We start from the raw sequence: 23,652 nt of genomic DNA on the forward strand, positions 1-23,652 counted from the left end.
GGCGGAGGTTGCAATGAGCCGAGATTGGTCCACTGCACCACAGCCTGGGTGACAGAGTGAGACTCTGTCTCAAAAAAAAAAAAAAAAAAAATATATATATATATACACACACACACACACACACACACACACACACACACACACACAGTGTTCACAAACGATGTTTCCTGAGTCCCTGGGTTAGCAGCTAGGTCTTTGGGGCAGCTATGGTTGGAGGTGGGGTCAAGGAGGTTCTGTGGCTATTCTTATCCTATTCCACTCCACGTTCCTCAAAACAGAGCAGCTCCCCGTGAACCTGCTGCATGTATTCAGGTTGCCGTATTGTAACGAAAAGAGGTTCCCATTGCCTTTTTTGTCTTTAGGAAATCCACTGTTCTGGGGCAAGGGCTCGGAGCTTTCACCGCTGCTCTACCTCAGGGCTTGTCTGATCTGAGCCTGCGGGCTGCTACCTGCAACTAAGCAAACATGGCCACCAAGGCAAGAGGTGGCCGAGTGCCCAGTGACACGGACACACCAGCAACATTCCACAGAAGCAGCTCAAAGGGCGTCAGGAGAGGGAGCCCAAAATGCCCTCTGATATTGATCTGCTTTCCCACGTCCTCCACAAATGCCCACTAGGCATCCACTGACCCAGCAGGTTGGTTTTAAAAGGGAAGAAGGAAAGAAGCTACAAGACAGGGAGAAATCAGGAGGTGGAGGTTCACTCTCACTGCCTGCCTTGATGCCCTCAAGTGACAGAATGACTCCAGGAAGAAATTGAGGCAGGGCAGAGCCTTAGGGCTCAGGGAAATGGGACTGTCAAAAACTAGAAGCTGGTCACAGTGGCTCACACTGTAATCCTAGCACTTTGGGAGGCCAAGGAGGGAGCATCCCTTGAAGCCAGGAGTATGAGACCAGCCTGGGCAACATGGTGAGACTCTGTCTCTACAAAAACAAAACCAAACCAAAAATTCTAATTTCAAATCAGCACCTAGGCTTATGCTGATTTATCCATTTTCAGTTATTTGAACACATATATGCTTTTGCAAGTGCAAACCTCTTTGAGGTTGTGTTTAGCCCCTTGGAAATTAAAAAAAAGGGCTGGGTGTCGTGGCTCATGCCTATAATCCCAGCACTTAGGGAGGCCGAGGTGGGCGGATCATGAGGTCAGAGTTTGAGAGCAGCCTGGCCAACATGGTGAAACCCTGTCTCTACTAAAAATACAAAAATCAGCTGGGCGTTATGGCATGCGCCTGTAATCCCAGCTACTTGGGGGGCTGAGACAGGAGAATCTCTTGAACCTCGGAGGCGGAGGTCGCGGTGAGCTGAGATGGCGCCACTGCACTCCAGCCGGGGTGACAGAGTGAGACTCCATTAAAAAAAAAAAATTTAAAAAAAAGTTAAAAAAAAGGATATAGGCTGGGCGCAGTGGCTCATACCTGTAATACCAGCACTCTGGGAGGCTGAGGTGGGAGGACTGCTTGAGGCTAGGAGTTCAAGACCAGACTGGCCATAGTGAGACCCCTTCTCTATTAAAAAAAAAATTAAATGATCTACATCTGCTATCATGGAGAGAGGGTGGTGACTGGTGGAGAAGACACTGGATTTTCATCACATATCTGCCATTAAATGGTGTAAGGCCTTGAGTTACTAATCTCATGGTTCCGTCTATAAAATGACCAATTGACCCATCTCTAAGATTCTTCAAACTGAATTCACTATTACTCAATAAACAACTTACTCGGATAGTTCCCTCGTGCCGCTAGCAGTCATTTTTGCAATTTTTACAACAGGCATCTTATACACAGCACAATCTTCCCTCCCCTTTTTCTCTACCTTCCTAACTTCTAGCCTTCTGCCAGTGCTGCTCTCATTTCAGTTACTGCTACAGCCTCTCTCGGGCTGGAAGGGTGTGTCTCATCATGAACCAGTGCCTAAAGGATTTACTGCTTCATCTTATCAACAGACCGAAGCAAATATTTGTAAACTCAAAAGCTAAACAGAGTTTAATCTGAGCTCTCTGGGATTAATGAAGTAGAAGATGGATGGAACCTCTTTATTCTAGGTAGAAGGGCGAGATTTCAAAGGTTATTGATTGAGAAAACAGTAGCTAAGTGCTACCTGGAAAGGGATGTCCAAACATAATGAGTTGGTGTAGGAGTCAAGGGGAAAACAGAGGTGATCTCAATACGGTTTGTGAAAGATACACAAAATGCACATATATATATATATATATATGTATATGTATATATATGTATATATATATATTTTTTTGTAAAGTTTCAGGCAACACTCAGATTTATAAGAGTATTCTGAATATTCTTTAGAAGACACAAACTGTTATGTAGCTTCCTCGAAAGCCAAAGCTCACACCAGTGGTTTTGAGTTAACAGGGCTGGGTGTGTGTTTCAGCACTGCCGTTTACCAGCTGTGGGGACTCGGGAAGGTTGTGTAACCTCTCGAAGTCTGTTTCCTCCCCTATAAAATGGGAATGAAAACAGGACTTCTTCAGAAGTTGGGAGAATTAAAAGAGAACGCTTAGAAGATGCTTGGAAGAGAGGTGAGAATATATTAAGTGTTACATGAATACCAGTTACTCTTTCTATTAAAAAGTGAGGCTGGGGTGGTGTCTCACACCTATAATCCCAGCACTTTTGGGAGGCTGAAATGGGAGGACTGCTTGAGGCCAAGAGTTTGAGACCATCTTGGGCAACATAGCCAGACCTTGTCTCTACAAAAATTAAAAAAAAAAAATTAGTAAGGCGTGGTAGTGCATGCCTGTGGTCTCAGCTACGCTGGAGGCTGAGATGGGAGAATTCCTTCAGCAGAGGGTGTTGAGGCTACTGTGAGCTGTGATTGTGCCACTGCACTCCAGCCTGGGCAACAAAGCAAGACCCCGTCTGAAACCCTCCCCCGCCACTATTCCTAGCCTTTATTAGGAGTCTGCACCCCAATTCAGAGAGCTCCAAAATGTAGATGAGAAAGTCCATTTCGTGGACAAGCAAGGAAACGTAGAATGCTTGCAGATGTACCACCCACCGTGGCCACATCAATTCAGGAAGCTCAGGAGGAGAAGGGTAAGGAAATGAATTTTTAGAGAACTCCTAAACAGGAGCTTCCTACCTGCTGCACTTCATTGAATCCTCACAGAGACATCATTCCCATTTTCTTCCTTTTTTTTTTTTTTTTTTTTTTTTTGAGACAGAGTCTCGCTCTGTCACCAAAGCTGGAGTGCAGTGGCCTGATCTTGGCTCACTGCAACCTCCACCTCCCGGGTTCAAGTGATTCTCCTGCCTCAGCCTCCTGAATAGCTGGGACCACAGGCACACGCCACCACGCCCGGCTAATTTTTATATTTTTAGTAGAGATGGGGTTAGTAGAGATATAGTATGTTGGTCAGGTTGGTCTTGAACTCCTGACCCTGTGATCCACCTGCCTCGGCCTCCCAAAGTGCTGGGATTACAGGCGTGAGCCACTGCGCCTGGCCTCCCATTTTCATAGAAAAGGTCACAGAGTCATAGGGAGGCTGAACTGGGAGTCTAACTCTGCTATTCTGTCTTCTGCCTCTTGCATAAAAACTCAACACGGGTAGGAGCTTTCTGTCTTGATCTCAGCTGGGCTGCCCTGGTAAACCTGTGTAGAAGGCAGTCACATCGACTCCCAAGCGGGGGCTCTTTGCATGACAGTGCAAGCATCAAAACCTAAGAGAAGGAAGCAGGGCAGGGGCTCTTTGGATCACCCAGGCTGGAGTGCAGTGGCGTGATCTCAGCTCACTGCAACCTCCGCCTCCTGGGTTCAAGTGATTCTCCTGCCTCAGCCTCCCAAGTAGCTGGGATTACAGCGCGCCACAACGCCCGACTAATAGAAGCCTCTGGAGCCCCTTCCATGTACACGGTGGTGCGGGAGAGACACGAACAGCAGACATGCGTCCAGCGCTCAGACCTGCCCGCCGAGAGGCAGAAGAGAGCAGGCCACAAGAATAGGCCGGGCATGGTGGCTTTCACCTCTAATGCCAGCACTTTGGGAGGCCCTGGCAGGAGGATTGCTTAACGCCAGGAGTTTGAGACTATCCTGGGCAACACAGCGAGACCCTATCTGTAAAAAAAAATAAAAAATAAAAAAATTAGTTGGGTGTGGTGGCGAACGCCTTAGTCCCAGCTGCCCAAAAGGCTGAGGCAGGAAGATCCCTTGAATCCGGGAGTTTGAGAGTACACTGAGCTATGCTCACACCACTGCGCTCCAGCCTGGGTAACAGAGTGAGACCCTGTCTCTAAACCGACAAAAAAAGAATGAGACAGGTAGTAGTTGCCGTAGAAGGTGGAAGGTGGAACCCACAGCCGGGAGCTAACTGGGTAATTAACCTGAATTGTAGCTGGTCACATACAGTTTTTTTTTTTTTTTTGAGACGGAGTCTCACTCTGTCGCCCAGGCTGGAGTGCAGTGGTGTGATCTCAGTTCACTGCAACCTCTGCCTCCTGGGTTCAAGTGATTCTCCTGCCTCAGCCTCCCGAGTAGCTGGGATTATAGTGCACCACCAAGCCCGACTAATTTTTCTATTTTTAGTAGAGATGGGGTTTCACCATGTTAGCCAGGCTGGTCTCCAACTGCTGACCTCAAGTGATCTGCCCGCCTTGACTCCCAAAGTGCTGGGATTACAGGCGTGAGCCACTGCACCCAGCTGGGTGACTTTTTTATTGCCTCTCTGAGAAGGTTAAGCCTGCCTCTGAATTATTGTCAGGAAAACAGTGTCATCAGGTCAGTTCTCCAGCAAAAAATCTTTCCTCCCAGTTATCGGGAGGAAATGATCTACTTGAATGATACTAAAGATAGAATCTGTTGTTTTTGGCGACGTTATGAGCACATTTCAATCCTAATCCAAAGGATTTTCATTGAACTAGTTCACTAATAATCTGGCCAACGAGGAAGACAAACAGGGCTGACCCTAAAAAGACAATTCCCATCCAAGCAGAGAGAGAGATGGAGTTACTCACGCCAAGTCAGAAAGTCATTTTCAGGGGCATTTGGAAATCTTTGGAGTGAACTTCCCGATGCTATGAACATTGTTTGAGACCCTGGAGACACTGCCTGTGTCACTGTGGGTTTCCCAGCTTCCAGCCGGGGAACTCCAGACTCCAGCCGGGGACAGCTGGGTGTGGAGGAGCGGATGTGGAGGGAACGCCAGCAGCACAAACAGCAGCTCTCCTCCCGGCCGGCAGACACATGGAAGGACAGCCTCGTTCAGCCTCATTCAGCCGCGAGCCAGAAATGCTCCAATTGTTCAGAAGACCCTGGGCGACTCAGCACCGGATATGAGCGCACATTCTGCCAGGAGGACGTTGTCAGGAGCCACGCGTGGCTCATCTGTTTTTGACACAGAGGGGATATTGATGACCAGCCACTGATTTCAGAAGACAGAGAAGGGGTGCTTTCCTCTCTGGAAGGAGGGGAAACTTCGAAGCAAACAGTGCTCCAAAGAAGAAAGGAATCGGTTGTTCTAGAACTAAAGAAGGGAAACGACAATCCGTCTCTTTAGACCTTAGAGAAAAAAAAAAAAATGAAGAAGGCGGTATATTCCCAGCAGATCGGTAAAAGCTGTAAGGAAAAGTTTTGGCAGACATCCCAGGAATAAATATGAGGAAAAGGTTAGAATTCTTCTTTATGATAAAAAGATATTTATTTCCTTGACAAATCCTCAGTGATGAATTCCTTACATAAAAGATGTCCCAGGAGACCACGGGAAATAATGCCACATTGCAGACTGCAGGATAAACGTGTCATCTCTGGGGACTGTTATAGAGAATTGGATGTGATTTTTAACATGAAAAAATGCATGCTTGGAGAACTTTTCATCAGGCTTAGAAATTTTAGAAATAAAATAGTTCATTTCAGAGAGCATTGAAATTGAAGCTCTTTGAAAAGCAAGCACCTTTTGATGGTGGCTGGGAGTCTCTGGAAGAGCTTTGCTTTCTGGCTAGATTCCATGGCTCACTGGCACTTGGTGAAGAGTGCAAATGTAATTTAACAGAGAGAGAGGAGAATGGAAAAAAATAACTGAACGTTCATTTAAAAAAATTAGCAGCATCCAGTAAAATACCCAGCTGAAACTATGGTTTGTAAATCCTACAGTTTCCATTTCTTAGGCTGTGAAATGAGGGAGCTGATCTATCTTCTGGCTCCAAGCTTGTTAGGCTATTGCAATACCAACGTTTGCAGGTTAACTGTGAATTTCAGTCATCCTCATTCTGTGCTCCCAGCAAAGGAGCACTGCAACAGAGGGCTGGCCCTAAATGGGAACAGAGAAACGCTCGTGGGAAGTGATAGTTATATCTCTTTTTAGTATTTAAAATTTCATCACAGTCCTACCCAGTCAGGAGGCTGAGGCAGGAGGATCGCTTAAGCCCAGGAGTTTGAGGCTGGAGTGAGCTAGCACTGCGCCACTGCACTCAGGGCGACAGAGCGAGACCCTGTCTCAAAAAATAGTTATCATTGGAAAGTCATTCATTTAGGTTATACGTTGTCATTTGGTCCTGGTTCCCTTTAGTGGGCAAATACTCCTTTATTAGTAACACCTCAGGGGATAAATATAGCTGTGTAAATGACTTTGTTTTTATTTCCCCCAAAATAAGAACAGAAAGGGATAACGACTCTGTCTCCCTCTCAATTTTGACTCAGGCCAGTCCTGCTCAAACATGTCCAGAACCATCCATTCCCCAGAAAGAGATTTCGCAGCTCTCCCTGGGCACACGGTCCAGCATAAACAAACCCTGGCACAATCCGACTTTGGCTGCGCCCTGGGGCAGAGCAGAGGCTATGACCAAAATTAAGGCCCCTGGAATCCTGTCCATTGTTAGACCTAAAAGGAGAGGCCACAGGCCATGGGTAATGGAGGACTTTAAAAGGCCAGGAACAGAGATACAGGGAGGAGAAGGAGGAAGGACACAAAAGAGAAGGGATGAAGACAAAACCGAAAAACGTCGTGTGATTTATATCAGCGCAAGGCAGTGAATTTTGAGCTGAACACAGCCGCCATCATGACGCTGACAGAGCCTATCAGCTCCCCTCTCTGTTTGGAGAGATGTCAGATAGCTGGCACTCTCATTGTTACATTAGTTATTAATAAACTCCTTAACAATGGGAGGAAGTGCTAGCATTCAGAGAATGGGAGTGTGTCAACAGCTGAGGACTGAATGTGGACGGATCCCAGGCAATGCCAGGCCCATGTTTAGCACAGCCTGTTTTCTCCCAGAAGAGAAAGTGTCAGAGCCAGGGTACAATGACAGACTGCAAGTTTTGTTTCATTTCTCGTTTTTTAAACCCAAGATCCATCACCAGATTCTTTGCAATCTTGCTGATCACACTGCAGATGACTCAATGGCCATCTCAGTAATCACACAGCCAAATTCCTACTTGAAAACACAACACATCCCTTAGTTTTACAGAGAATGGGTCGTTTATGGCCCTAGACTTCTAGTCAAGAAGCCAAGATCAGCCTCATCATCTCATTTAAGAAACGCTGCAGTCCCATTTTTTCATTTCAGTGGTTAATACAACAAGCCACACGTCCCTGCAGCACACTGGGTATTTCCTAAGTGGGTTTGTGCTATTTTCCTTAAAAAGCCTGAGAACAAAAACTAACTCTCCTAACTCCCATTGAAATCGGAACTGTTCTCTGATGGCTTGGCCAGGTGTGGTGGCTCAAGCCTGTAATCCCAGCATGTTGGGAGGCCGAGGCAGGCAGCTCACTGGAGCTCAAGAGTTCGAGACCATCCTGGCCAACATCATGAAACCCCATCTCTACTAAAAATACAAAAATTAGCCAAATGTGGTGGTGGGCAACTGTAGTCCCAGCTGCTCAGGAGGCTGAGGCAGGAGAATCGCAGAGAACCCGGGAGGAAGAGGTTGCAGTGAGCCGAGATCATGCCACTGCACTCCAGCCTGGGCGACAGAGCAAGACTCCATCTCAAAAAACAAAATGAATGAATGAATGAGCTGTTCTCTGATGGCAAATCCCCAAAACAACACTTAGAACAAATCTCAGGCTGTGTCTCTTTCAGACAAGCTATGAATGGGCTGTGTGTCTTCACCTACAACGATACACCCAGTTATTGTTGCTTTGTTGTTGTTATTCCCTTTTTTCTCCCCTCCAACATTTTCTGGAATTTCAAGTAATATGAGATGGGAAGGAAGGAATAAACCCATTCAAATTCTTTCAACATGGATTTTGGATTCTTTTTTAAAAAGACCCTGAACATGTCTTAACCAGATGGTTTGAATTCATAGTTGTTCTCTCAAACTGTACCTGAACTTTCTGGAAATGTGTTACCTGAAGACTTAGGAGCGAAAGCAACAGAGAGACGCAGCTACAAATGTGGAAGCAATCACCGGGCTGTCACAGGGCAGAGTGAATCCAATGCACCCTGCCTGCTCCCCCTCCAGTGGTCAATAACAGAGGCACTGAGCCCCTGCACAAATGGATTCAGGACGCAGGTTCCACGACCTTCCTCCCATCTGAATGCCACTCAGTGCTGCATGGGGAGGTGAGAATTTCATTCCTTTTCTTCCAACACAGGCTTACAGCTCTGATTCAGATGGTTCACCACCTCTAAGGGCCTCCACTTAAATACAGGTCTATGGGGTCTCACAGGGGACAGCTCTGTGTATCACTACTGTGGGATTCAGGGTCCTGGTCTCAAGCCTTAACCAATCACTTTAACTATGTTGAAATCATCTGCCATTGAGTCATCTGCAGTGTGATGAGCAGGACTGTCAAGAATCTGGTGACGGCAATAGCAAAGACTTGGAACCAACCTAAATGTCCAACAACGATAGACTGGATTAAGAAAATGTGGCACATATACACCATGGAATACTATGCAGCCATAAAAAATGATGAGTTCATGTCCTTTGTAGGGACATGGATGAAACTGGAAACCATCATTCTCAGCAAACTATTGCAAGGACAAGAAACCAAACACCACATGTTCTCACTCATAGGTGGGAATTGAACAATGAGAACACTTGGACACAGGAAGGGGAACATCACACACTGGGGACTGTTGTGGGGTGGGGGGCAGGGGGAGGGATAGCATTAGGAGATATACCTAATACTAAATGACGAGTTAATGGGTACAGCACACCAACATGGCACATGTATACGTATATAACAAACCTGCACCTTGTGCACATGTACCCTAAAACTTAAAGTATAATAATAAAAAAATTAAAAAATTTACTATTAAAAAAAAGAATCTGTTGATGGATCTTGGGTTTAAAAAATAAAAATGAAGCAAAATCTACAGTCAACTATGTTGACTTTTTTATTTGAAATGCTAATCCGTGGCTCAGCGCATTGGTAGGTATGGATATTGACTTTTTTATTTATTTACTTATTTTAGAGACAGAGTCTCGCTCTGTCTCGCAGGCTGGAATGCAGTGGTGTAATTTCAGCTCACTGCAACCTCTGCCTCCTAGCTAGGCTCAAGTAACTCTCCTGCCTCAGCCTCCCAAGTATCTGGGATTACAGGTGTGTAATTACACACCTAGCTAATTTTTGTATTTTTGGTAGAGACTGGATTTCATCATGTTGGCCAGGCTAGTCTCGAACTCCTGCCTGCCTTGGCCTCCCAAAGTGCTGGGATTACAGGCCTGGGCCATTGCACCTGGCCTGGCTTCTTTAATAGGTATCAATGACATTCTTCATTTCTTCAGCATCTGAGGCCTCAGATACCAAGTCCTAGACTTCAGTAATTTTAAAGGTAATTATGCGTCCTTCAACAGGCAAACCACCTTCAAAGTTACTAATAGTTTAGAAACATTTTACATCTTTTTTTAAAATCAATGAGCAGTACACAAACTCTTTGCGCGGGGGGTGGTGGGGGGCTATAACTTTGTAAAATGCTGTGTATAGTACCTGGCAGAGTTGGAAGCTAGCAGAAATGTTTATACCACAGAAATCTTACAGTGTTGTGACATGGCTCAGACACACCATGATTTGGGTTTAGATGAGGGTCAGAGAATAATTGAAAGACGACAAGATGGATACTACTGCAGGACACTGACGTGACACAAACTTTAAAGGTCTCATACCAGTGTGACAAAGGTTTACAATATAATTTGGGAAAAAAAATGCTGGAGGCAGATCCTATGGGCGATATCAGCAAGGCCCAAGGTACCATACACTCTAAGAACATAGAAGATTCTTCTTTTTTTTTTTTCTTTTAAGAGACAGGGTCTCACTCTGTCACCTAGGCTGTTAGTATAGTGATACCATCATAGCTCACTACAGCCTTGAACTCCTGGGCTCACGTGATCCTCCAGCCTCAGCCTCCCAAGTAGTGGGAAATACAAGCATGCACCAACCATGTCCAGCTATATTAAGAAGATTTTTTTTTTTTTTTTTGGTACAGATGGTGTCTTGCTATGTTGCCAAGGCTGGTCTGGAACTCCTGGCTTCAAGTGATCCTCCCCACCGCCCCAAACCTCTACCCTCCCGAATAGGCATGAGCCACTGTGCTGGGGTGAATATTCCTAAAGCACAGCACATGCAGGAGTCTTATTAGTATCCTTCACAATTTAATTTAATTTCAATAACTGTGCATCAAACACCTAGTGGGTGTTGGGTACTGGGCAAGCATTAGAAAATTCTGAAATGGAAACTAGTTTCTCAAAATGCTTTTAAGGAACAATTATTAGACACTATCTAACAAGGAGGTGAAAGAGAGATAACAGTTGACCCAACTGGACACTGGGTTATATGTATCACCTTTTCTGAATGAACGTCAGAAAATAAAATCCGGCAAGTGTAATAAGAGTATTAACAATCAGAGCTCTCCTGGAATTGCAAGCAGCGGGGCTTGTCCCCTTTGTGGGAACACATTCTAGGCAAGAGGGCAGAAAGGCAGGAAGAAAGGGATGGAGATGAGCCAGCCGCCTAGATCTTCAGGCCAAGGCTAGATTTCCCCATTGCAAGGGATGTGGAATCAGCCCCTTCCAGATGGCGCTGCTAATGCTTTCATCACGGGAAAGCTTTATCCTCCTGGTGCAAGGAAACACAGGCAGCCGTCAGCCATCCCAGCGGGAGGGAGAACAAGATCTAGGGGTGCTAGAAATTCCCTTTGTTCCCTGATGGAATGTTTCCTGTTTGCAGTGCGTCCCCCCACTGTCTTGGCCCTCCTAAGTCACAGGAGGTGGGTGTGGGGCACCCCAAGGAGCCTCCACCCTGGCACTAAAGGATGTTTTTCAGGCTCAAACTTGCAGGGCTGGTAAGAGTGGGACCTGCCCTCGGGTTGAGTCATGGGGCTTTCTCACCTTCTCACCAGGGTTTCTTCTTGCTCAGCTGTGCAGCTGCAGAAAGGGCTGAGGGCACTGAAGCTGACAATGGGATACGCTCTGCAAGTGGCCCCAGCTGCTACTAGTAACTCCTAATCACCTCAGCCTGGGGCCCCAGCACTGAATGATAAAGCATTTGAAGATCGCTTCATTGTATTGGTATACCGATGCTTATCTATTAGGTGTACAGATGGATTAAGCAGGAAGGTTTTCTTAGGATTTCTCTTCTAGCCCACCAGATTGATTAGCAAAGTCCAGCCTGTGGGGAGTCATAGAGATGTACTGCTTTTAAGTCTTAAAGACGCTTGGATTTCATTTCTGTGTGTGTGTGAGAGAGACACAGTCTCACTCTGCCGCTCAGGCTGGAGTACAGTAGCATCATCTTAGCTCACTGCAACCTCCGCCTCCTGAGTTCAAGTGATTCTCCTGCCTCAGCCTCAAAAATAACTGGGATTACAGGTGTGCACCACCATGCCTGGCTAAGTTTTGTATTTTTAGTAGAGATGGGCTTTCACCATGTTAGCTAGGCTGGTCTCAAACTCCTGGCCTCAAACGATCCGCCTGCCTTGGCCTCCCAAAGTGCTGGGATTACAGGCGTGAGCCACCGCGCCCAGCCAGATTTCATTTCTGATGGTGCATGATGTCAATTTCATCTCAGGAGGTTTGGGGCTCCTGTTCACAGCCTCATCTATAGCTGCTATTAAGGTAAATTGTTGCCTTGGTGCCCCCTGGAGTCTGCCAGATACAAGGGGGCCCGTGCAGATGGACCAGGACACGGGCTTAAAACTGGGCACACCTGGGTTCTATGATCCTGAGCAACCCACCCACCCCAAGCTTGTCTCTTCCTCAGCAACAAGAGAGTCTCTCCAATTAAAGTGACTAGACCAGCAGCATCAGCCTCACTTGGAAACTTGTTAGAGGTGTAAATTCTCAGGCTCTCCCCAGACCTACAGAATCAGGAGCTCTGAGAGGGGTTTTGACAAGCCCTCCAAGTGGTTTCGATGCATGCCGAAGTTTGAGAACCACTGAGCTTCAAGAATCCAAGCTGAAGTCAGCCAGATTCCCTATGCTAAGGGGGAAGGTGGGCTGATAGATGCAGCCTCTCTAATCTGACACTGGGTTTTCACAGGGTTAGGAAAAAACGCGATTGTAGGTTGTGTTTAAAACACAAACAAGGTGTTGGCTCTGACTCTGCTCTAGGTCATTCAGCAGGAGACTGGGAGCGGCTGTAATTCGAGGTAGGGGTCTTGGGCTTTGAATTTCATTCTCTTTGATCCTTGAAGACAACATTCTCTGCAGTCTTCATGGCCAACTCCCAAGCTTCAGAAAGAATGAGCATTGACCCCATTTTTTTGGATGAAATATTTTCGAAGAACTTAAGGCAGGGAGGGGTTGACAATGGACCCCAGGTGATGTGGCAGAGGCAGATCTAGGTTTATGGGGCTTGAAGCTTATAAAATTTTAGCGGCTTTTTTTTTTTTTTTTTTTTTGAGACAGAGTCTTGCTCTGTTGCCCAGGCTGGAGTGCACTGGCACGATCTCTGCTCACTGCAACCTCTGCCTCCTGAGTTCAAGTGATTCTCCTGCCTCAGCCTGCCAAGTAGTGGGATTATAGGTGTGCACCACCACACTCGGCTAATTTTTGTATTTTTAGTAGAGATGCGGTTTCACTGTGTTGGCCAGACTGGTCTCCAACTCCTGACCTCAGGTGATCCACCTGCCTCGGCCTCCCAAAGTGCTGAGATTACAGGCCTGAGCCACCACACTGGCCTTTAGCGGTTCTACTGAAGAAAAATACAAAACGTATTATGTTCACAGATTTTATAAAAACACATGACCATGTGAACACACTGCTAAGGTCCCCGGAGGGCCTCAGCCTGTCCAAGGATGGGCCTTCAACTTAACGCTCCACTCACCAGAACAGTAACCTCGCCTCTCAGTCCAGGAAGGATGTCTGTCCCCTCTCTGGTCCTTTAAATTTTTCCTGGCTATGATTGGATCACACCAGCCCAGAAGCTAACGAGACAATTTTTAGCTCCTCTTCCTCTCCTGTCTTTTCCTTTTCGTTATTGTTTACAGCCACTATATATAGTAATATAAATTACCAGGGAAGATTTCTTGCCTTCTTTGCATGGCTCAGAGACAGCTGCACGGTTCCTACATCAATCAGGTTTTTTTCTCATGTTCCACTTTTCTTTTTTTGTTTTTTGAGACAGGGTCTTGCTCTGTCACCCAGGTTGGAGGGCAGTGCAGTCACTGCTCACTGCAGCCTCAACCTCCAGGGTTCAGTGATCCTCCCTACTCAGCCTCCCAAGTAGCTGGGACTACAGGTGCTGTGCCACCACACCTGGCTAATTTTTTTTTTTTTTTTGGTAGAGACGGGGTCTCATTATATTGCCCAGGCTGGTCTTAAACTCCTTGGCCTCAAGTGATTCTCCAGCCTCGGCCTCCCACAGTGCTGGGATTAGAGGTGTGAGCCACCGTGCCCGGCCACAATGCCCTTTTCTAACATTTCCAAACCACGGCTGCCTCCCTTCCTCTCTGCTTCTTTCAAACCCACTCCTCCTCCTGCCATTTCAGTAAATGACACCCCCCTCTTTAAGTCAGTCAGATCCAGGACCTTGGAACTCCTCTGTCCCTCCCAACATCAAAAGACAAAATGACTTGGCCAAGGCTGGCGGAAGCGGACGACGGCACCAGATCTCTGACTCGCCATTTCAAAAGGCACTGAATGGAGAGATCACGCCCTGTGACACGATGGAGAGAGTATTCCGCATTTTTAAAAGCTGGAGAAACCCACCTGGGAGTAGAATGCAGTGTCTCCTGGCACCAGATCCTGAAATTCACAACACACAAGTGGGCACATGAGCGGATTCCACTTTTCACCCTTGGACCTGACATTCCCGACAGCTTGCCACTGGCATTGTGAAACGCTCTGGGGGGTACCTGAAGACACTTAAGTGTGACCACCAGGCCTTCTTGCACTGCGTGGTTCTACTGATGCTTTTTTTTTTTTTTTTCCCTTCCACTATTTGATTCCTGGGAGCAGTTTTCTCAGATTCGCATTTGGATCCCAACCTTGGTCTGGAAAGCAAAGCCAGCTTTGGGGCAGCTTGCCCTGCAGTCTCCCCAGCTGCAGCTCTCCCCACCTTCCTGGTCCCCTCTGGGGTCCCAGCCATGCTCGGGGGGCATCCCTCCAGCTGGCCTCTGCCTACCTGAAGACAGCAGGCTGCCGCTGCTGCCGCTGATGATCTTCCCCTTGCTGCCCATGTTGGCCAGCTTCGAGGTCTTCAGCGTCCCCGTCTCGGTCAGGTCGATGGCGATCTCACTCAGGCTGCGTGCTGCATGGATTTTGGACTGGAATGGAAAGGGAAGCAGGTCAAAGAAGTGACGCTCACCTTGCGGAAAGGACAGTCATCCCTCGCCTGCCCCTGCTCACCGTCTTGACATTCCGCAAAGGGACTTATCTCCCTGACTAATGTGCAGCATTTTTGTTTGCATCCCTTGGCCTAATCATTAATCACCGACACTCTCTGCGAAGAGCAGAGGCAGCTCAAGAGCTGCATCAATGGAGGATGTTCTAAGCCTCCGATTCTGTAGGCTGCACTGCTTTGTGCTTAAGAGAATGTCCTGATTTAGGAAAAGTGACTTAATCTCATTGAGCTTTATTATTCCCAGCCACAAAACACGGTAGATGCCACTCACCACCCAGGGGTTGGTTCGGGTCAAAGGAGAGAAAGTGTGGGAAGGGTGTTCCTCCCCTCCCAACTCCCCTGTCCTCCCCTCTTCCTCCTTATCTGCCTGGCACACAGCTCTCAACAAACACTGTGGTTATAATTATTTCGTGCTTAAACAAGGAGGAGAAAATGATTTTCAGTGCTGTGAAAGACCTAAGAGATTTAAACCTCTTAAATAGTTTGCCATGTGGTCATGGAAAGTTTAGCTGATGAAGAAGTGACAGTGGTTCTCCAGCTTGGGCATCATAGCAAGATCCCATCTATACAAAAAAATTAGCCAGGTGTGGTAGTGCATGCCTGTAGTCCCAGCTACTGGGGAGGCTGAGACAAGAGGATTGCTTGAGCCCAGGAGTTGGAGGCTGCAGTGAGCTGTGATTGCACCATTGCACCCCAGCCTGGGCAACAAAGTGAGACCTTGTCTCTTAAAAAAAAAAAGAAATGACAATGACAGATCTCTAGACCTGCAATCACAGGGTGCATGATTGTGGAAAAACTGCTCATTTGGATTCTGGGGTCCCACCAATGAACGTCTGACACGGTGCTTTGCTTGTATTTTGATACCTAAGTACATGTTGCCCTAGTCTTCCTATTATGGTTCAAAGGACACTCCCTTTAATCCACGTTGATTGGCTCTATTTGGTTAAAAGTCACAGCAGGTAAGAATAATTAGAAAAAAAGTCTGTGTTCACATTGACATTCCTAAAAGCAGTGGTTTTTCAAAAAAAATTTTTTTTTTTTTTTTTTTTGAGACAGAGTCTCAGTCACCCAGGCTGGAGTGCAGTGGCCCAGTCTTGACTCTCTGCAACCTCTGCCTCCTGGGTTGAAGTGGTTTTCCTGCCTTAGCCTCCTGAGTAGTGGGGATTACAGGTGTCCACCACCACGCCCAGCTAATTTTTGTATTTTTAGTAGAGACGGGGGTTTTGCCATGTTGGCCAGGCTGGTCTCAAACTCCTGACCTCAGGTGATCCGCCTGCTGCAGCCTCCCAAAGTGCTGGGATTACAGGCGTGAGCCACCGCGCCTGGCTAAAGCAGTGGTTTTTATAAGGTATCTGCTCCAGTTTCTACCTTCGGTAGTGACAATGTGTTTGCATTTCCCACACGTGTGTCCAATGTTTGCTTGTTTTCTTCTTCAGGAAATCAACTTTTTGTGAGTGTGCTGAAGGCAACAGTCTTTGCCAGTACACAGAACTTGGTGAAAACAACTAGAAACGGTCACTTGCTCATCTGTCCTTTCTGTGGCCACTGTCTACAGCACACACACGGGCTGGGCGAGGTTCACCATTGTAGCTTCCTGCCTGGCCTGTGGAACCCAAGGTCTTTCCCACACAGGAGAAAGCAGGCATGGGGGTGGTGGCGAAGGCCATGGAGGGGTGTGGACCCACCACTCCTGGATGCCCTGTGTACAGCCTTCCTTCCGTGCCCGGGGGCCCTTACTGTCCAGCCAGGGCTGTCTGAATGCCTGCAGCTCTGCCCTTCCTCTGCCCTCGATGTTGCTGTCCACACTGGCAAGGACAACAACTTCCGACTTCATGTTAACACGATGGAAGTCCGCGGGCCGGAGGAAACACTGAGGCATGGCGCTTGTTTTCTTCACCTGGTGTGAACTGTCTTCCTCCTCCTCCTCCTCCCTACCCCGTGGGCCTTTCCTCGACTTATGCTTCCTTCCTAACCTCAACTTTTTTCCTTGCATTCAGACTGAAGTCGACTTCCTCAGGCGAATTTCCTTGTTCATAAAACAATCCTGGCTGCCAGGCCCTCGAAGGATTTTGGCTTGCCGCAGAAGGAAGGAAAAGGGCCTTTTATTTCATTTTGACACAGCCTATCATTTGCGCCCATCTGGTTGAGTTTTACCCTCTAAGCAAGCATGGCGAGTACAACCCATGACTTCCTTTCTTTCTACATCGCTCTGTTATGGAGACCCAGGTTTTAATAAAAAGTAGCCCACTCCCAAACGGTGATGTAACAATAACTCACGAAGGCCTAGACCAATTCAGTGCTGGGTGAAGGGTCTGGGCTCTGAAGTCAGAATGACCTGAATTAGAGCTGGGCATGGTGGCTCAAGCCTGTCCATCCCAGCACTTTGGGAGGCCGAGGTGGGTGGATCACTTGAGGCCAGGTATTTGAGAACAGCCTGGCTAACATGGCAAAACCCTGTCTCTACTAAAAATACAAAAATTAGACTTGTGTGATGGCACAAGCCTGTAGTCCCAGTTACTCTGGAGGCTGAGGCAGGAGAATTGCTTGAACCCGGGAGGCGGAGGTTGCAGTGAGCTGAGATCACGCCACTGCCTGATCTCATTCCAGGCTGGGTGCTAGAGTGAGACTCTGTCTAAAAAAAAAGACCTGACTTAGAATCTTGGCTCTTCCCAGTGAATCACTATCGGACTTTGACCCTTCACCTTCCTGATTCTCAGATACATGTTTGTAAAATGGAGGTCTTAAAACCCACATCCTAGAGTTGTGATAACTAAAGTAGATAATTTATGTAAAGGCCATCGTAATAAGAATAGGATCTACATTAGGGCCTGGCTGTAATTTGCTAACTGAGGTTAGATTGATGGCCCAACCAGATATTTTGGGGACCTCATTAATCACATGAAAAACTTATCCCCCTTGTCATACCAGAACTCTTGCCACACATCATTCTTAAAACAAAAATATGAGATCAAAAGGCATCTTTCCTAAAGGAGACTAGATTCCTGGAAGCCTTATGGAAGCTTTAGCAAACTACTGGATTTTTTTTTTTTTTTTTTGAGACAGAGTTTCACACTGTTGTCTAGGCTGGGGGAGTGCGGTGGCACGATCTCAGCTCACTGCAACCTCTGCCTCCTGGGTTCAAGCAATTCTCCTGCCTCAGCCTCCTGAGTAGCTGGGACTACACGTGTGGGCCACCACGCCCGGCTATTTTTAGTAGATACGGGGTTTTGTCATGTTGGCCAGGCTGGTGTCAAACCCCTGATCTTAGGTGATCTGCCCGACTCAGCCTCCCAAGTGCTGCGATTACAGGCATGAGCCACTGCGCCCGGCCGGGATTCTTTCCAGAATGGAAATATCACAGCGACCTAACAGACTCGGTGGAGAGAGGACCAGGAGGACCATGGGCATTGTCGGGGAGAGTCTCTCTTTGCAAAGTCAGGTCTCTGGGCTGACCTTAAGGAGTCCCCAGACTCTGGAACATTTTGGTCTGGGAGTCTTGCCTGATACACGTGACTCAGTCTTCTGACTGATATTGTGGGAACAAAGCTTCAATGTCCCTGTCCCCCTTTGACTCTGCCTTTGACCCTAAATGAAATGGAGAACTGCATCAGGGAGAGAAAAAAAAAGATTAGGAAGAAGGAAAGATGTTTGGATTGGGGGCCAATTCAAGAAGTCCCCACTCTGAGTTCAGAGGGAAAAGTGTCTAATGTCGACTCTAAACATTTTGAACTTTCAAATATTTTCCTGCAAAGTCTCTAAGACGTTCCTTGGCTCTGGGCTTCAGAGGCTGCTGGGATCTAGCAGACAACATTTCTGATCTCTGGGGTCAGCATAGAAGTTACCAATTATAATTGGTGCATGTGCAGCTTCTCATTCTGAAGGAGCTACAAATAACCAACCAGCACAGCCTCCCCCCGCCCTGTCTTAGATGGTAGAATGGTTTCTTGATGTATATGCATGGAGAGCTGATGCAGGGAGGGAGAGAGGGAGGGAGGGAGAGACAGGCAGAGAGAAAGAAGGAGAGATTTCCTTAAATGATTTGCACAGTGACCCTGAAAGAAGAAAAAAACCGAGTGTCAGGGGAGCACCTGAACCCTCATGGCTCCCCACCCTTGCTGACTCAAACCACTAGACCTCACTTGTCTCTCTCGGGTTGATAAACATCATTTGGGAGGCCTGGGCTTTGCTGAAGCTCTTCAGAGAAAGGAATGGTTGGCATGTCCCAGTACAGTAGAGTGTGAGCAGTGGCCAGGATGCCAGCCAGAACTGGCTGCCTAGAAATATTATGAAGCTCTCTGTCCCAGCCCTGTCGGCCATCACTCACCCAGAGGTAGTGCTGCCCATCAGAGATGAATCACATCGCTGTTCTATAAAGAACATTCCGGAAACAGAAAGGTGTTGTAATGTAATTCCCAAAGGGTATGTCATCATCTCTGATTTAATTTGCGGGCCTTTTAGAGAATTTAAACTTCATGCAAGTGTTGGCCAGCGATAGTATGCTAGATTAACTATGACATTAGTAAAAGATGGCACGTATTTCCTCAAGCAATTTCACAAACGTGGTGCCATTTGACCAATCACTAATTGAGGTCAGGAATTTCCTTTGCTGACAATTGGGGAAAGCAAAACACCAAGGATGAAAGACCCACCCGGGGTCCCAGAGCTGGAAAACAGAGGCCTCCAATTCCCACATAGAGGGTTGTGATCCTCACCTGTCACTGCAGGCTGGGGAACTGGTTCCTGTGAGAAGTGTGAGGGCTCTAGGACATCTGTGAGCATGCCAGGCTTCCTGGGAAATGTTCTCCTTCTCCTCCTGGGAGCGTGGGCATTTTCTTCAGTCCCCAAGGGTTACTTTTACAAAAGGGACAGCTGAAACATTCCTAATGCTATGGGCATTTGGTTTTACCTCCTAAAAGACATGTCTTGTTACTAAGTTATCTACAATAATCTTTTTTTTTTTTTTTTTTTCTGAGATGGAGTCTCACTCTGTCAACCAGGCTGGAGTGCAGTGGTGTGATCTCAGCTCACTGCAACCTCTGCCTCCTGGGTTCAAGCAATTCTTCTCCCTCAGCCTCCCTAGTAGCTGAGATTACAGATGCCTGCCACGATGCTTGGCTACTGTTTTTTTTTTTTTTTTTTTTTTTTGTATTTTTAGTAAAGACTGGGTTTCCCCATGTTTGCCAGGCTGGTCTCGAACTCCTGACCTCAAGTGATCTGCTCTCCTCGGCTTCCCAAAGTACTGAGATTACAGACGTGAGCCATGGTGGCCGGCCAATAATTTCCTTTTGAGATGTACTTGCTGTGTCAGTGAGTTGACCTGTTAGCCTGTTCAATAACAAGGCTTGCCAACTGCAGAATGAGCCCATCTTCCCAGGTGCAGCGGGAAAGCCATAAGAACAAGCTTCTTGAGATGCTCAAGAGACCGCCTATGCAAAAACCGGCGCAGAGAGGAGGAGCTTGAACAGCCAATGCTGTGCTATCCTCAGGGCGAGATACACCTTTTCCTCTTTCCACACTGTGGTACAGTGCATGGGGGGTCTGCCCTCAAGGGGAATTGGCAGTGGGGTTCAGGAGCATTGCCCAATCCCCTAACCCCCACCATCCATCACCCAACCACAGAGGGTGAAATTAACGTTCTCAGGTGTCGACCTCCAACTGTTGCCCCTGGACAGCAAAACCCTGACACCCACCCACTGTGTCAATATCGAGCATGAGTCAAAAACACTTTGGCCCCATTTCTTTTGATCTAATCGAGCTTCAAATTCCTGCGCTAGGACTAGGACCCATCACTGCCAGGAGAGCTGCGGAGAATACTGTCATTATTCCTAACAACAGAAATTCTCCGTCCTGCACACATTCATCCCAGAAAATGACCAAAAAGGGGGTCAGAAAGTAGAGGACAAAATATTTTACAAAGGAGAAAATGACGGCTGCAGGGGACAGACCCCAATTTAAAACTGAATTATGACTAAAGGGATTGTTTCATTTCTTCCTGTCCTCTTTTCTTCTTTTTTTTTTCTTTTAGTAGAGACGGGGGTCTCACTATGTTGCCCAGGCTGGTCTGGAATTCCTGAGCTCAAGTGATCCTCCTGCCTTGGCCTCCCGAAGCGCTGAGACTACAGATGTGAGCCACTGTGCCCAGCCCTGTCCTCTTTTCTTTCTCTTATCACCTCCCCCTTGACCCCCAATTCGCTCACTCTCCTCTTCCCCAGAAAAAGAGAAACCCCTTAAAATATGGATAAGATGGCAAAAGAGAAAGAACCCTAGAGGGCACCGATTCAGTGACTCTTGTGCCCAGTAAGTGGAGCATCTTGCCACCTTCTCCCAAGAACTCATGCGATGGAGGGAAATCCTCCGTAAGTGCTAGAAACCACTAGCCCAGGGGCCCAGGGTGACCTCAGTCTGTATTCCCCCAGCCCAAGCCAGCAGGATCTTGAGAGAAGCTGCAGGGCCATCTTGGCAGGGCTCTTCCCCTGAGGGAGAATGAATGGGAGTGGCTTGTGGAGGGCTGACAGGGGAGTCTGGGGAGACAGGGCTGGAGGAAGAGGGGGCAGAGTGTTGATATAAGCCCTGTGTGAACCAAGGAGACGTCATCCTCTCACCCACCAGAAAACGCAGCTGCGAGCCCAGAGTCGGGGGTGGTGACACCTCCTTGGAGGAAGTCTGTTTACCAAGGCCCCAGGCTCTAGGTCTACCTTAGGGAAACAGGGTAGTTGCCTTTTTTTTTTTTTTTAACGTTTCCAGTTTTGCATTAAAAAAAAAAATGGACTTGGCAGTTGGAACCGCCTGAGGGTTTTCACAGCAATTACCCTAAACAGTTAGGTGGTGTCTATTCGTTGAGAAAGATTCCTTTTTTCTTTTCAAAAGGAAGATAGTATACCACTGTTTAAACACCAAAAAGGGCTTGCCTTCACGCTGCTAGAGGATTCTCCCGAGGGCCAAAAGCACAGTGGGAATTCCTCAAAAGGGGCCTACCTGGCTGCAGTCAGCGGCTTGAGCGGCTCTGATGGTGGTCGGAGCCCCCTGGACCAAGATGCATGGAATGTGCCCTCTTGAAGAGCTAGTCTCATCCCTCCCATCTGTAGCCCTAAGAGGCAAGCCTGTACCTGTGCAAGCTATGGACCCGGGCAAGGGACATGGCGCCTCCCCCACCCATCCGATCCTCATTCCTAAACTAAGAGAGGCAGACAATGGCCCAGGCTGCTCTTAAGCTGGCTGAGGGCTTGGTGAGAGGTCTGGTCACTCACCTTACTTTGCTTTCTGTCCAGATAGAACTGGTGTTGGCTTATGGCCATAGCCCAGATGGACTTGATCAATGCCGGACATGCATACCACGTGTGCACTGCAATGCCGCTGTGCCCAAACGTCCTCCTTGTCACTGAAGCCCTGGGGAAGCAAGAATCACAAGGTTCAATCCCATTTCTGTTGAGAGAAACCATTTCTCAGTCAACAGCTTCTGTAGAGAACCCACTGCGTCCTAGAAGCCCTGGCGTAAAGATGATAGATGAGCTCTCACACACACCTAGGCGTACACACACACACATGCGCACACACCTTAGAGACATCATTGGCTGGCAAAGGCCACCTTCTGATTTTCTGACTCCCTAGAGTTCAGAATTTGGCCAAGCCTCGGCCTTGTCTGGGATAAGATGGGTCATCCTAGCTCACTGGATGGTCCTTTTTCGATCCTGGACTTGGCACTGGGCCAAGACAAACTTCGCAGACAGGAAAACCTTCAATGATGCTCCCTATGAGACAGGAAATGTGCCTACAGTGGGGATGAGTAAATTATTTTCTAATCACCACAGGCTACAGCGTCCCAGGGAATCGGGACTTCTTACATAACTAACCCAATGTTCCTTGAAGATTTGGTGATCAATTTCCAATCTATTCAGAGGGCAGGGAGGGTATAAAGAATCAGGAGAGGAAAGGCAGAGAGAAATGTGCCCAGCCCCAATTCCCCCAACCTCTGTCTATACATTTTATTTATATTTTTCAGATGGAGTCTTGCCCTGTCACCCAGGCTGGAGCGTGCTGGCAAGATCTCAGCTCACTGCAACCTCCACCTCCCAGGTTCAAGCAATTCTCCTGCTTCAGCCTTCTAAGTAGCTGGGATGACAGATGCCCCCCACCACTCCGGGCTAATTTTTTGTATTTTTAGTACAGACAGGGTTTCATCAGGCTGGTCTCTAACTCCCGGCCTCAGGTGATCCACCTGCCTCGGCCTCCCAAAGTGGTCAGATTACAGGCATGAGCCACCGCACCTGGCCCTGTCTATACATTTTTAAATCTACATGGAGTAATCAGACTTTAAAAGTGAAAATGGGAACTGCTGATCTCCACATTCATGGAGTTAGGGGGAGTTATATGGTCATGCTTTTAGTGAAGTATATTTTATAGGATAGGCAGATTATTTCGCAAATGAAATCTGAGAATGTGTGTTTGCATGTGTGTGTGTGTGTGTGTGTGCATGCATGTGAGACAAGTTGACAGGAAGGTGGGCTGGGATTTGGGGCATTTTACGTGGACATCAGAAACGAAATGTATGTTCTCAAGACTAACATATCTAATTTGGAAGAAACCTGGGGGTAATCAGGACTTGCAAACAATAACACTTTTTTTCATGGCTAATTTTCCCTTAAAGAAAACAAAGCTGCCAGCAATATCTTACTTTGGGCGGGGGTCGGGGGTGCTAAAGATTTAAAGTGGAGTCTTGTTCACCCTCACCTTTAAGGAGAAATTCAGATCTGGTGGTTAATGTTACTGAGTCCACACAGGTTTTTCCTCCCTTCGGTTCCAACAAAAGTGAAGGAAAAAAAAAAAAAAAAGCCAGCACGTGAAAGAGCACACAGTTGAAAATAATTGAAAAAAGGAGCCAGGGAGAGAGTGAGGGGGAGATCCCTCGCCAGTCT

At 47.4% G+C, this 23,652-nt stretch overlaps 1 protein-coding gene across 15 annotated transcripts in view; it reads right to left on the bottom strand.

Annotated features, from left to right (window-relative positions):
• Positions 1-23,652, bottom strand: part of FRMD4A (FERM domain containing 4A) — a 688,079-nt gene that overhangs the window by 33,535 nt on the left and 630,892 nt on the right. For 10 of the 15 annotated variants that reach the window (XM_054660740.2, XM_054660742.2, XM_054660739.2 and 7 more), the window contains 3 exons: positions 21,988-22,126; positions 14,522-14,663; positions 14,107-14,142 (listed from right to left, as the gene is read on the bottom strand). In XM_054660740.2, coding sequence (XP_054516715.1) covers positions 14,107-14,142; positions 14,522-14,663; positions 21,988-22,126 — 317 coding nt within the window. The remainder of the gene's footprint in view (positions 1-14,106; positions 14,143-14,521; positions 14,664-21,987; positions 22,127-23,652) is intronic. The other 5 variants (XM_063781409.1, XM_054660743.2, XM_016962679.4 and 2 more) reach the window with 1 other exon arrangement.

Source organism: Pan troglodytes, chromosome 8 (genome assembly GCF_028858775.2).
Source record: "Pan troglodytes isolate AG18354 chromosome 8, NHGRI_mPanTro3-v2.0_pri, whole genome shotgun sequence".
Lineage (NCBI taxonomy): Eukaryota > Metazoa > Chordata > Mammalia > Primates > Hominidae > Pan > Pan troglodytes.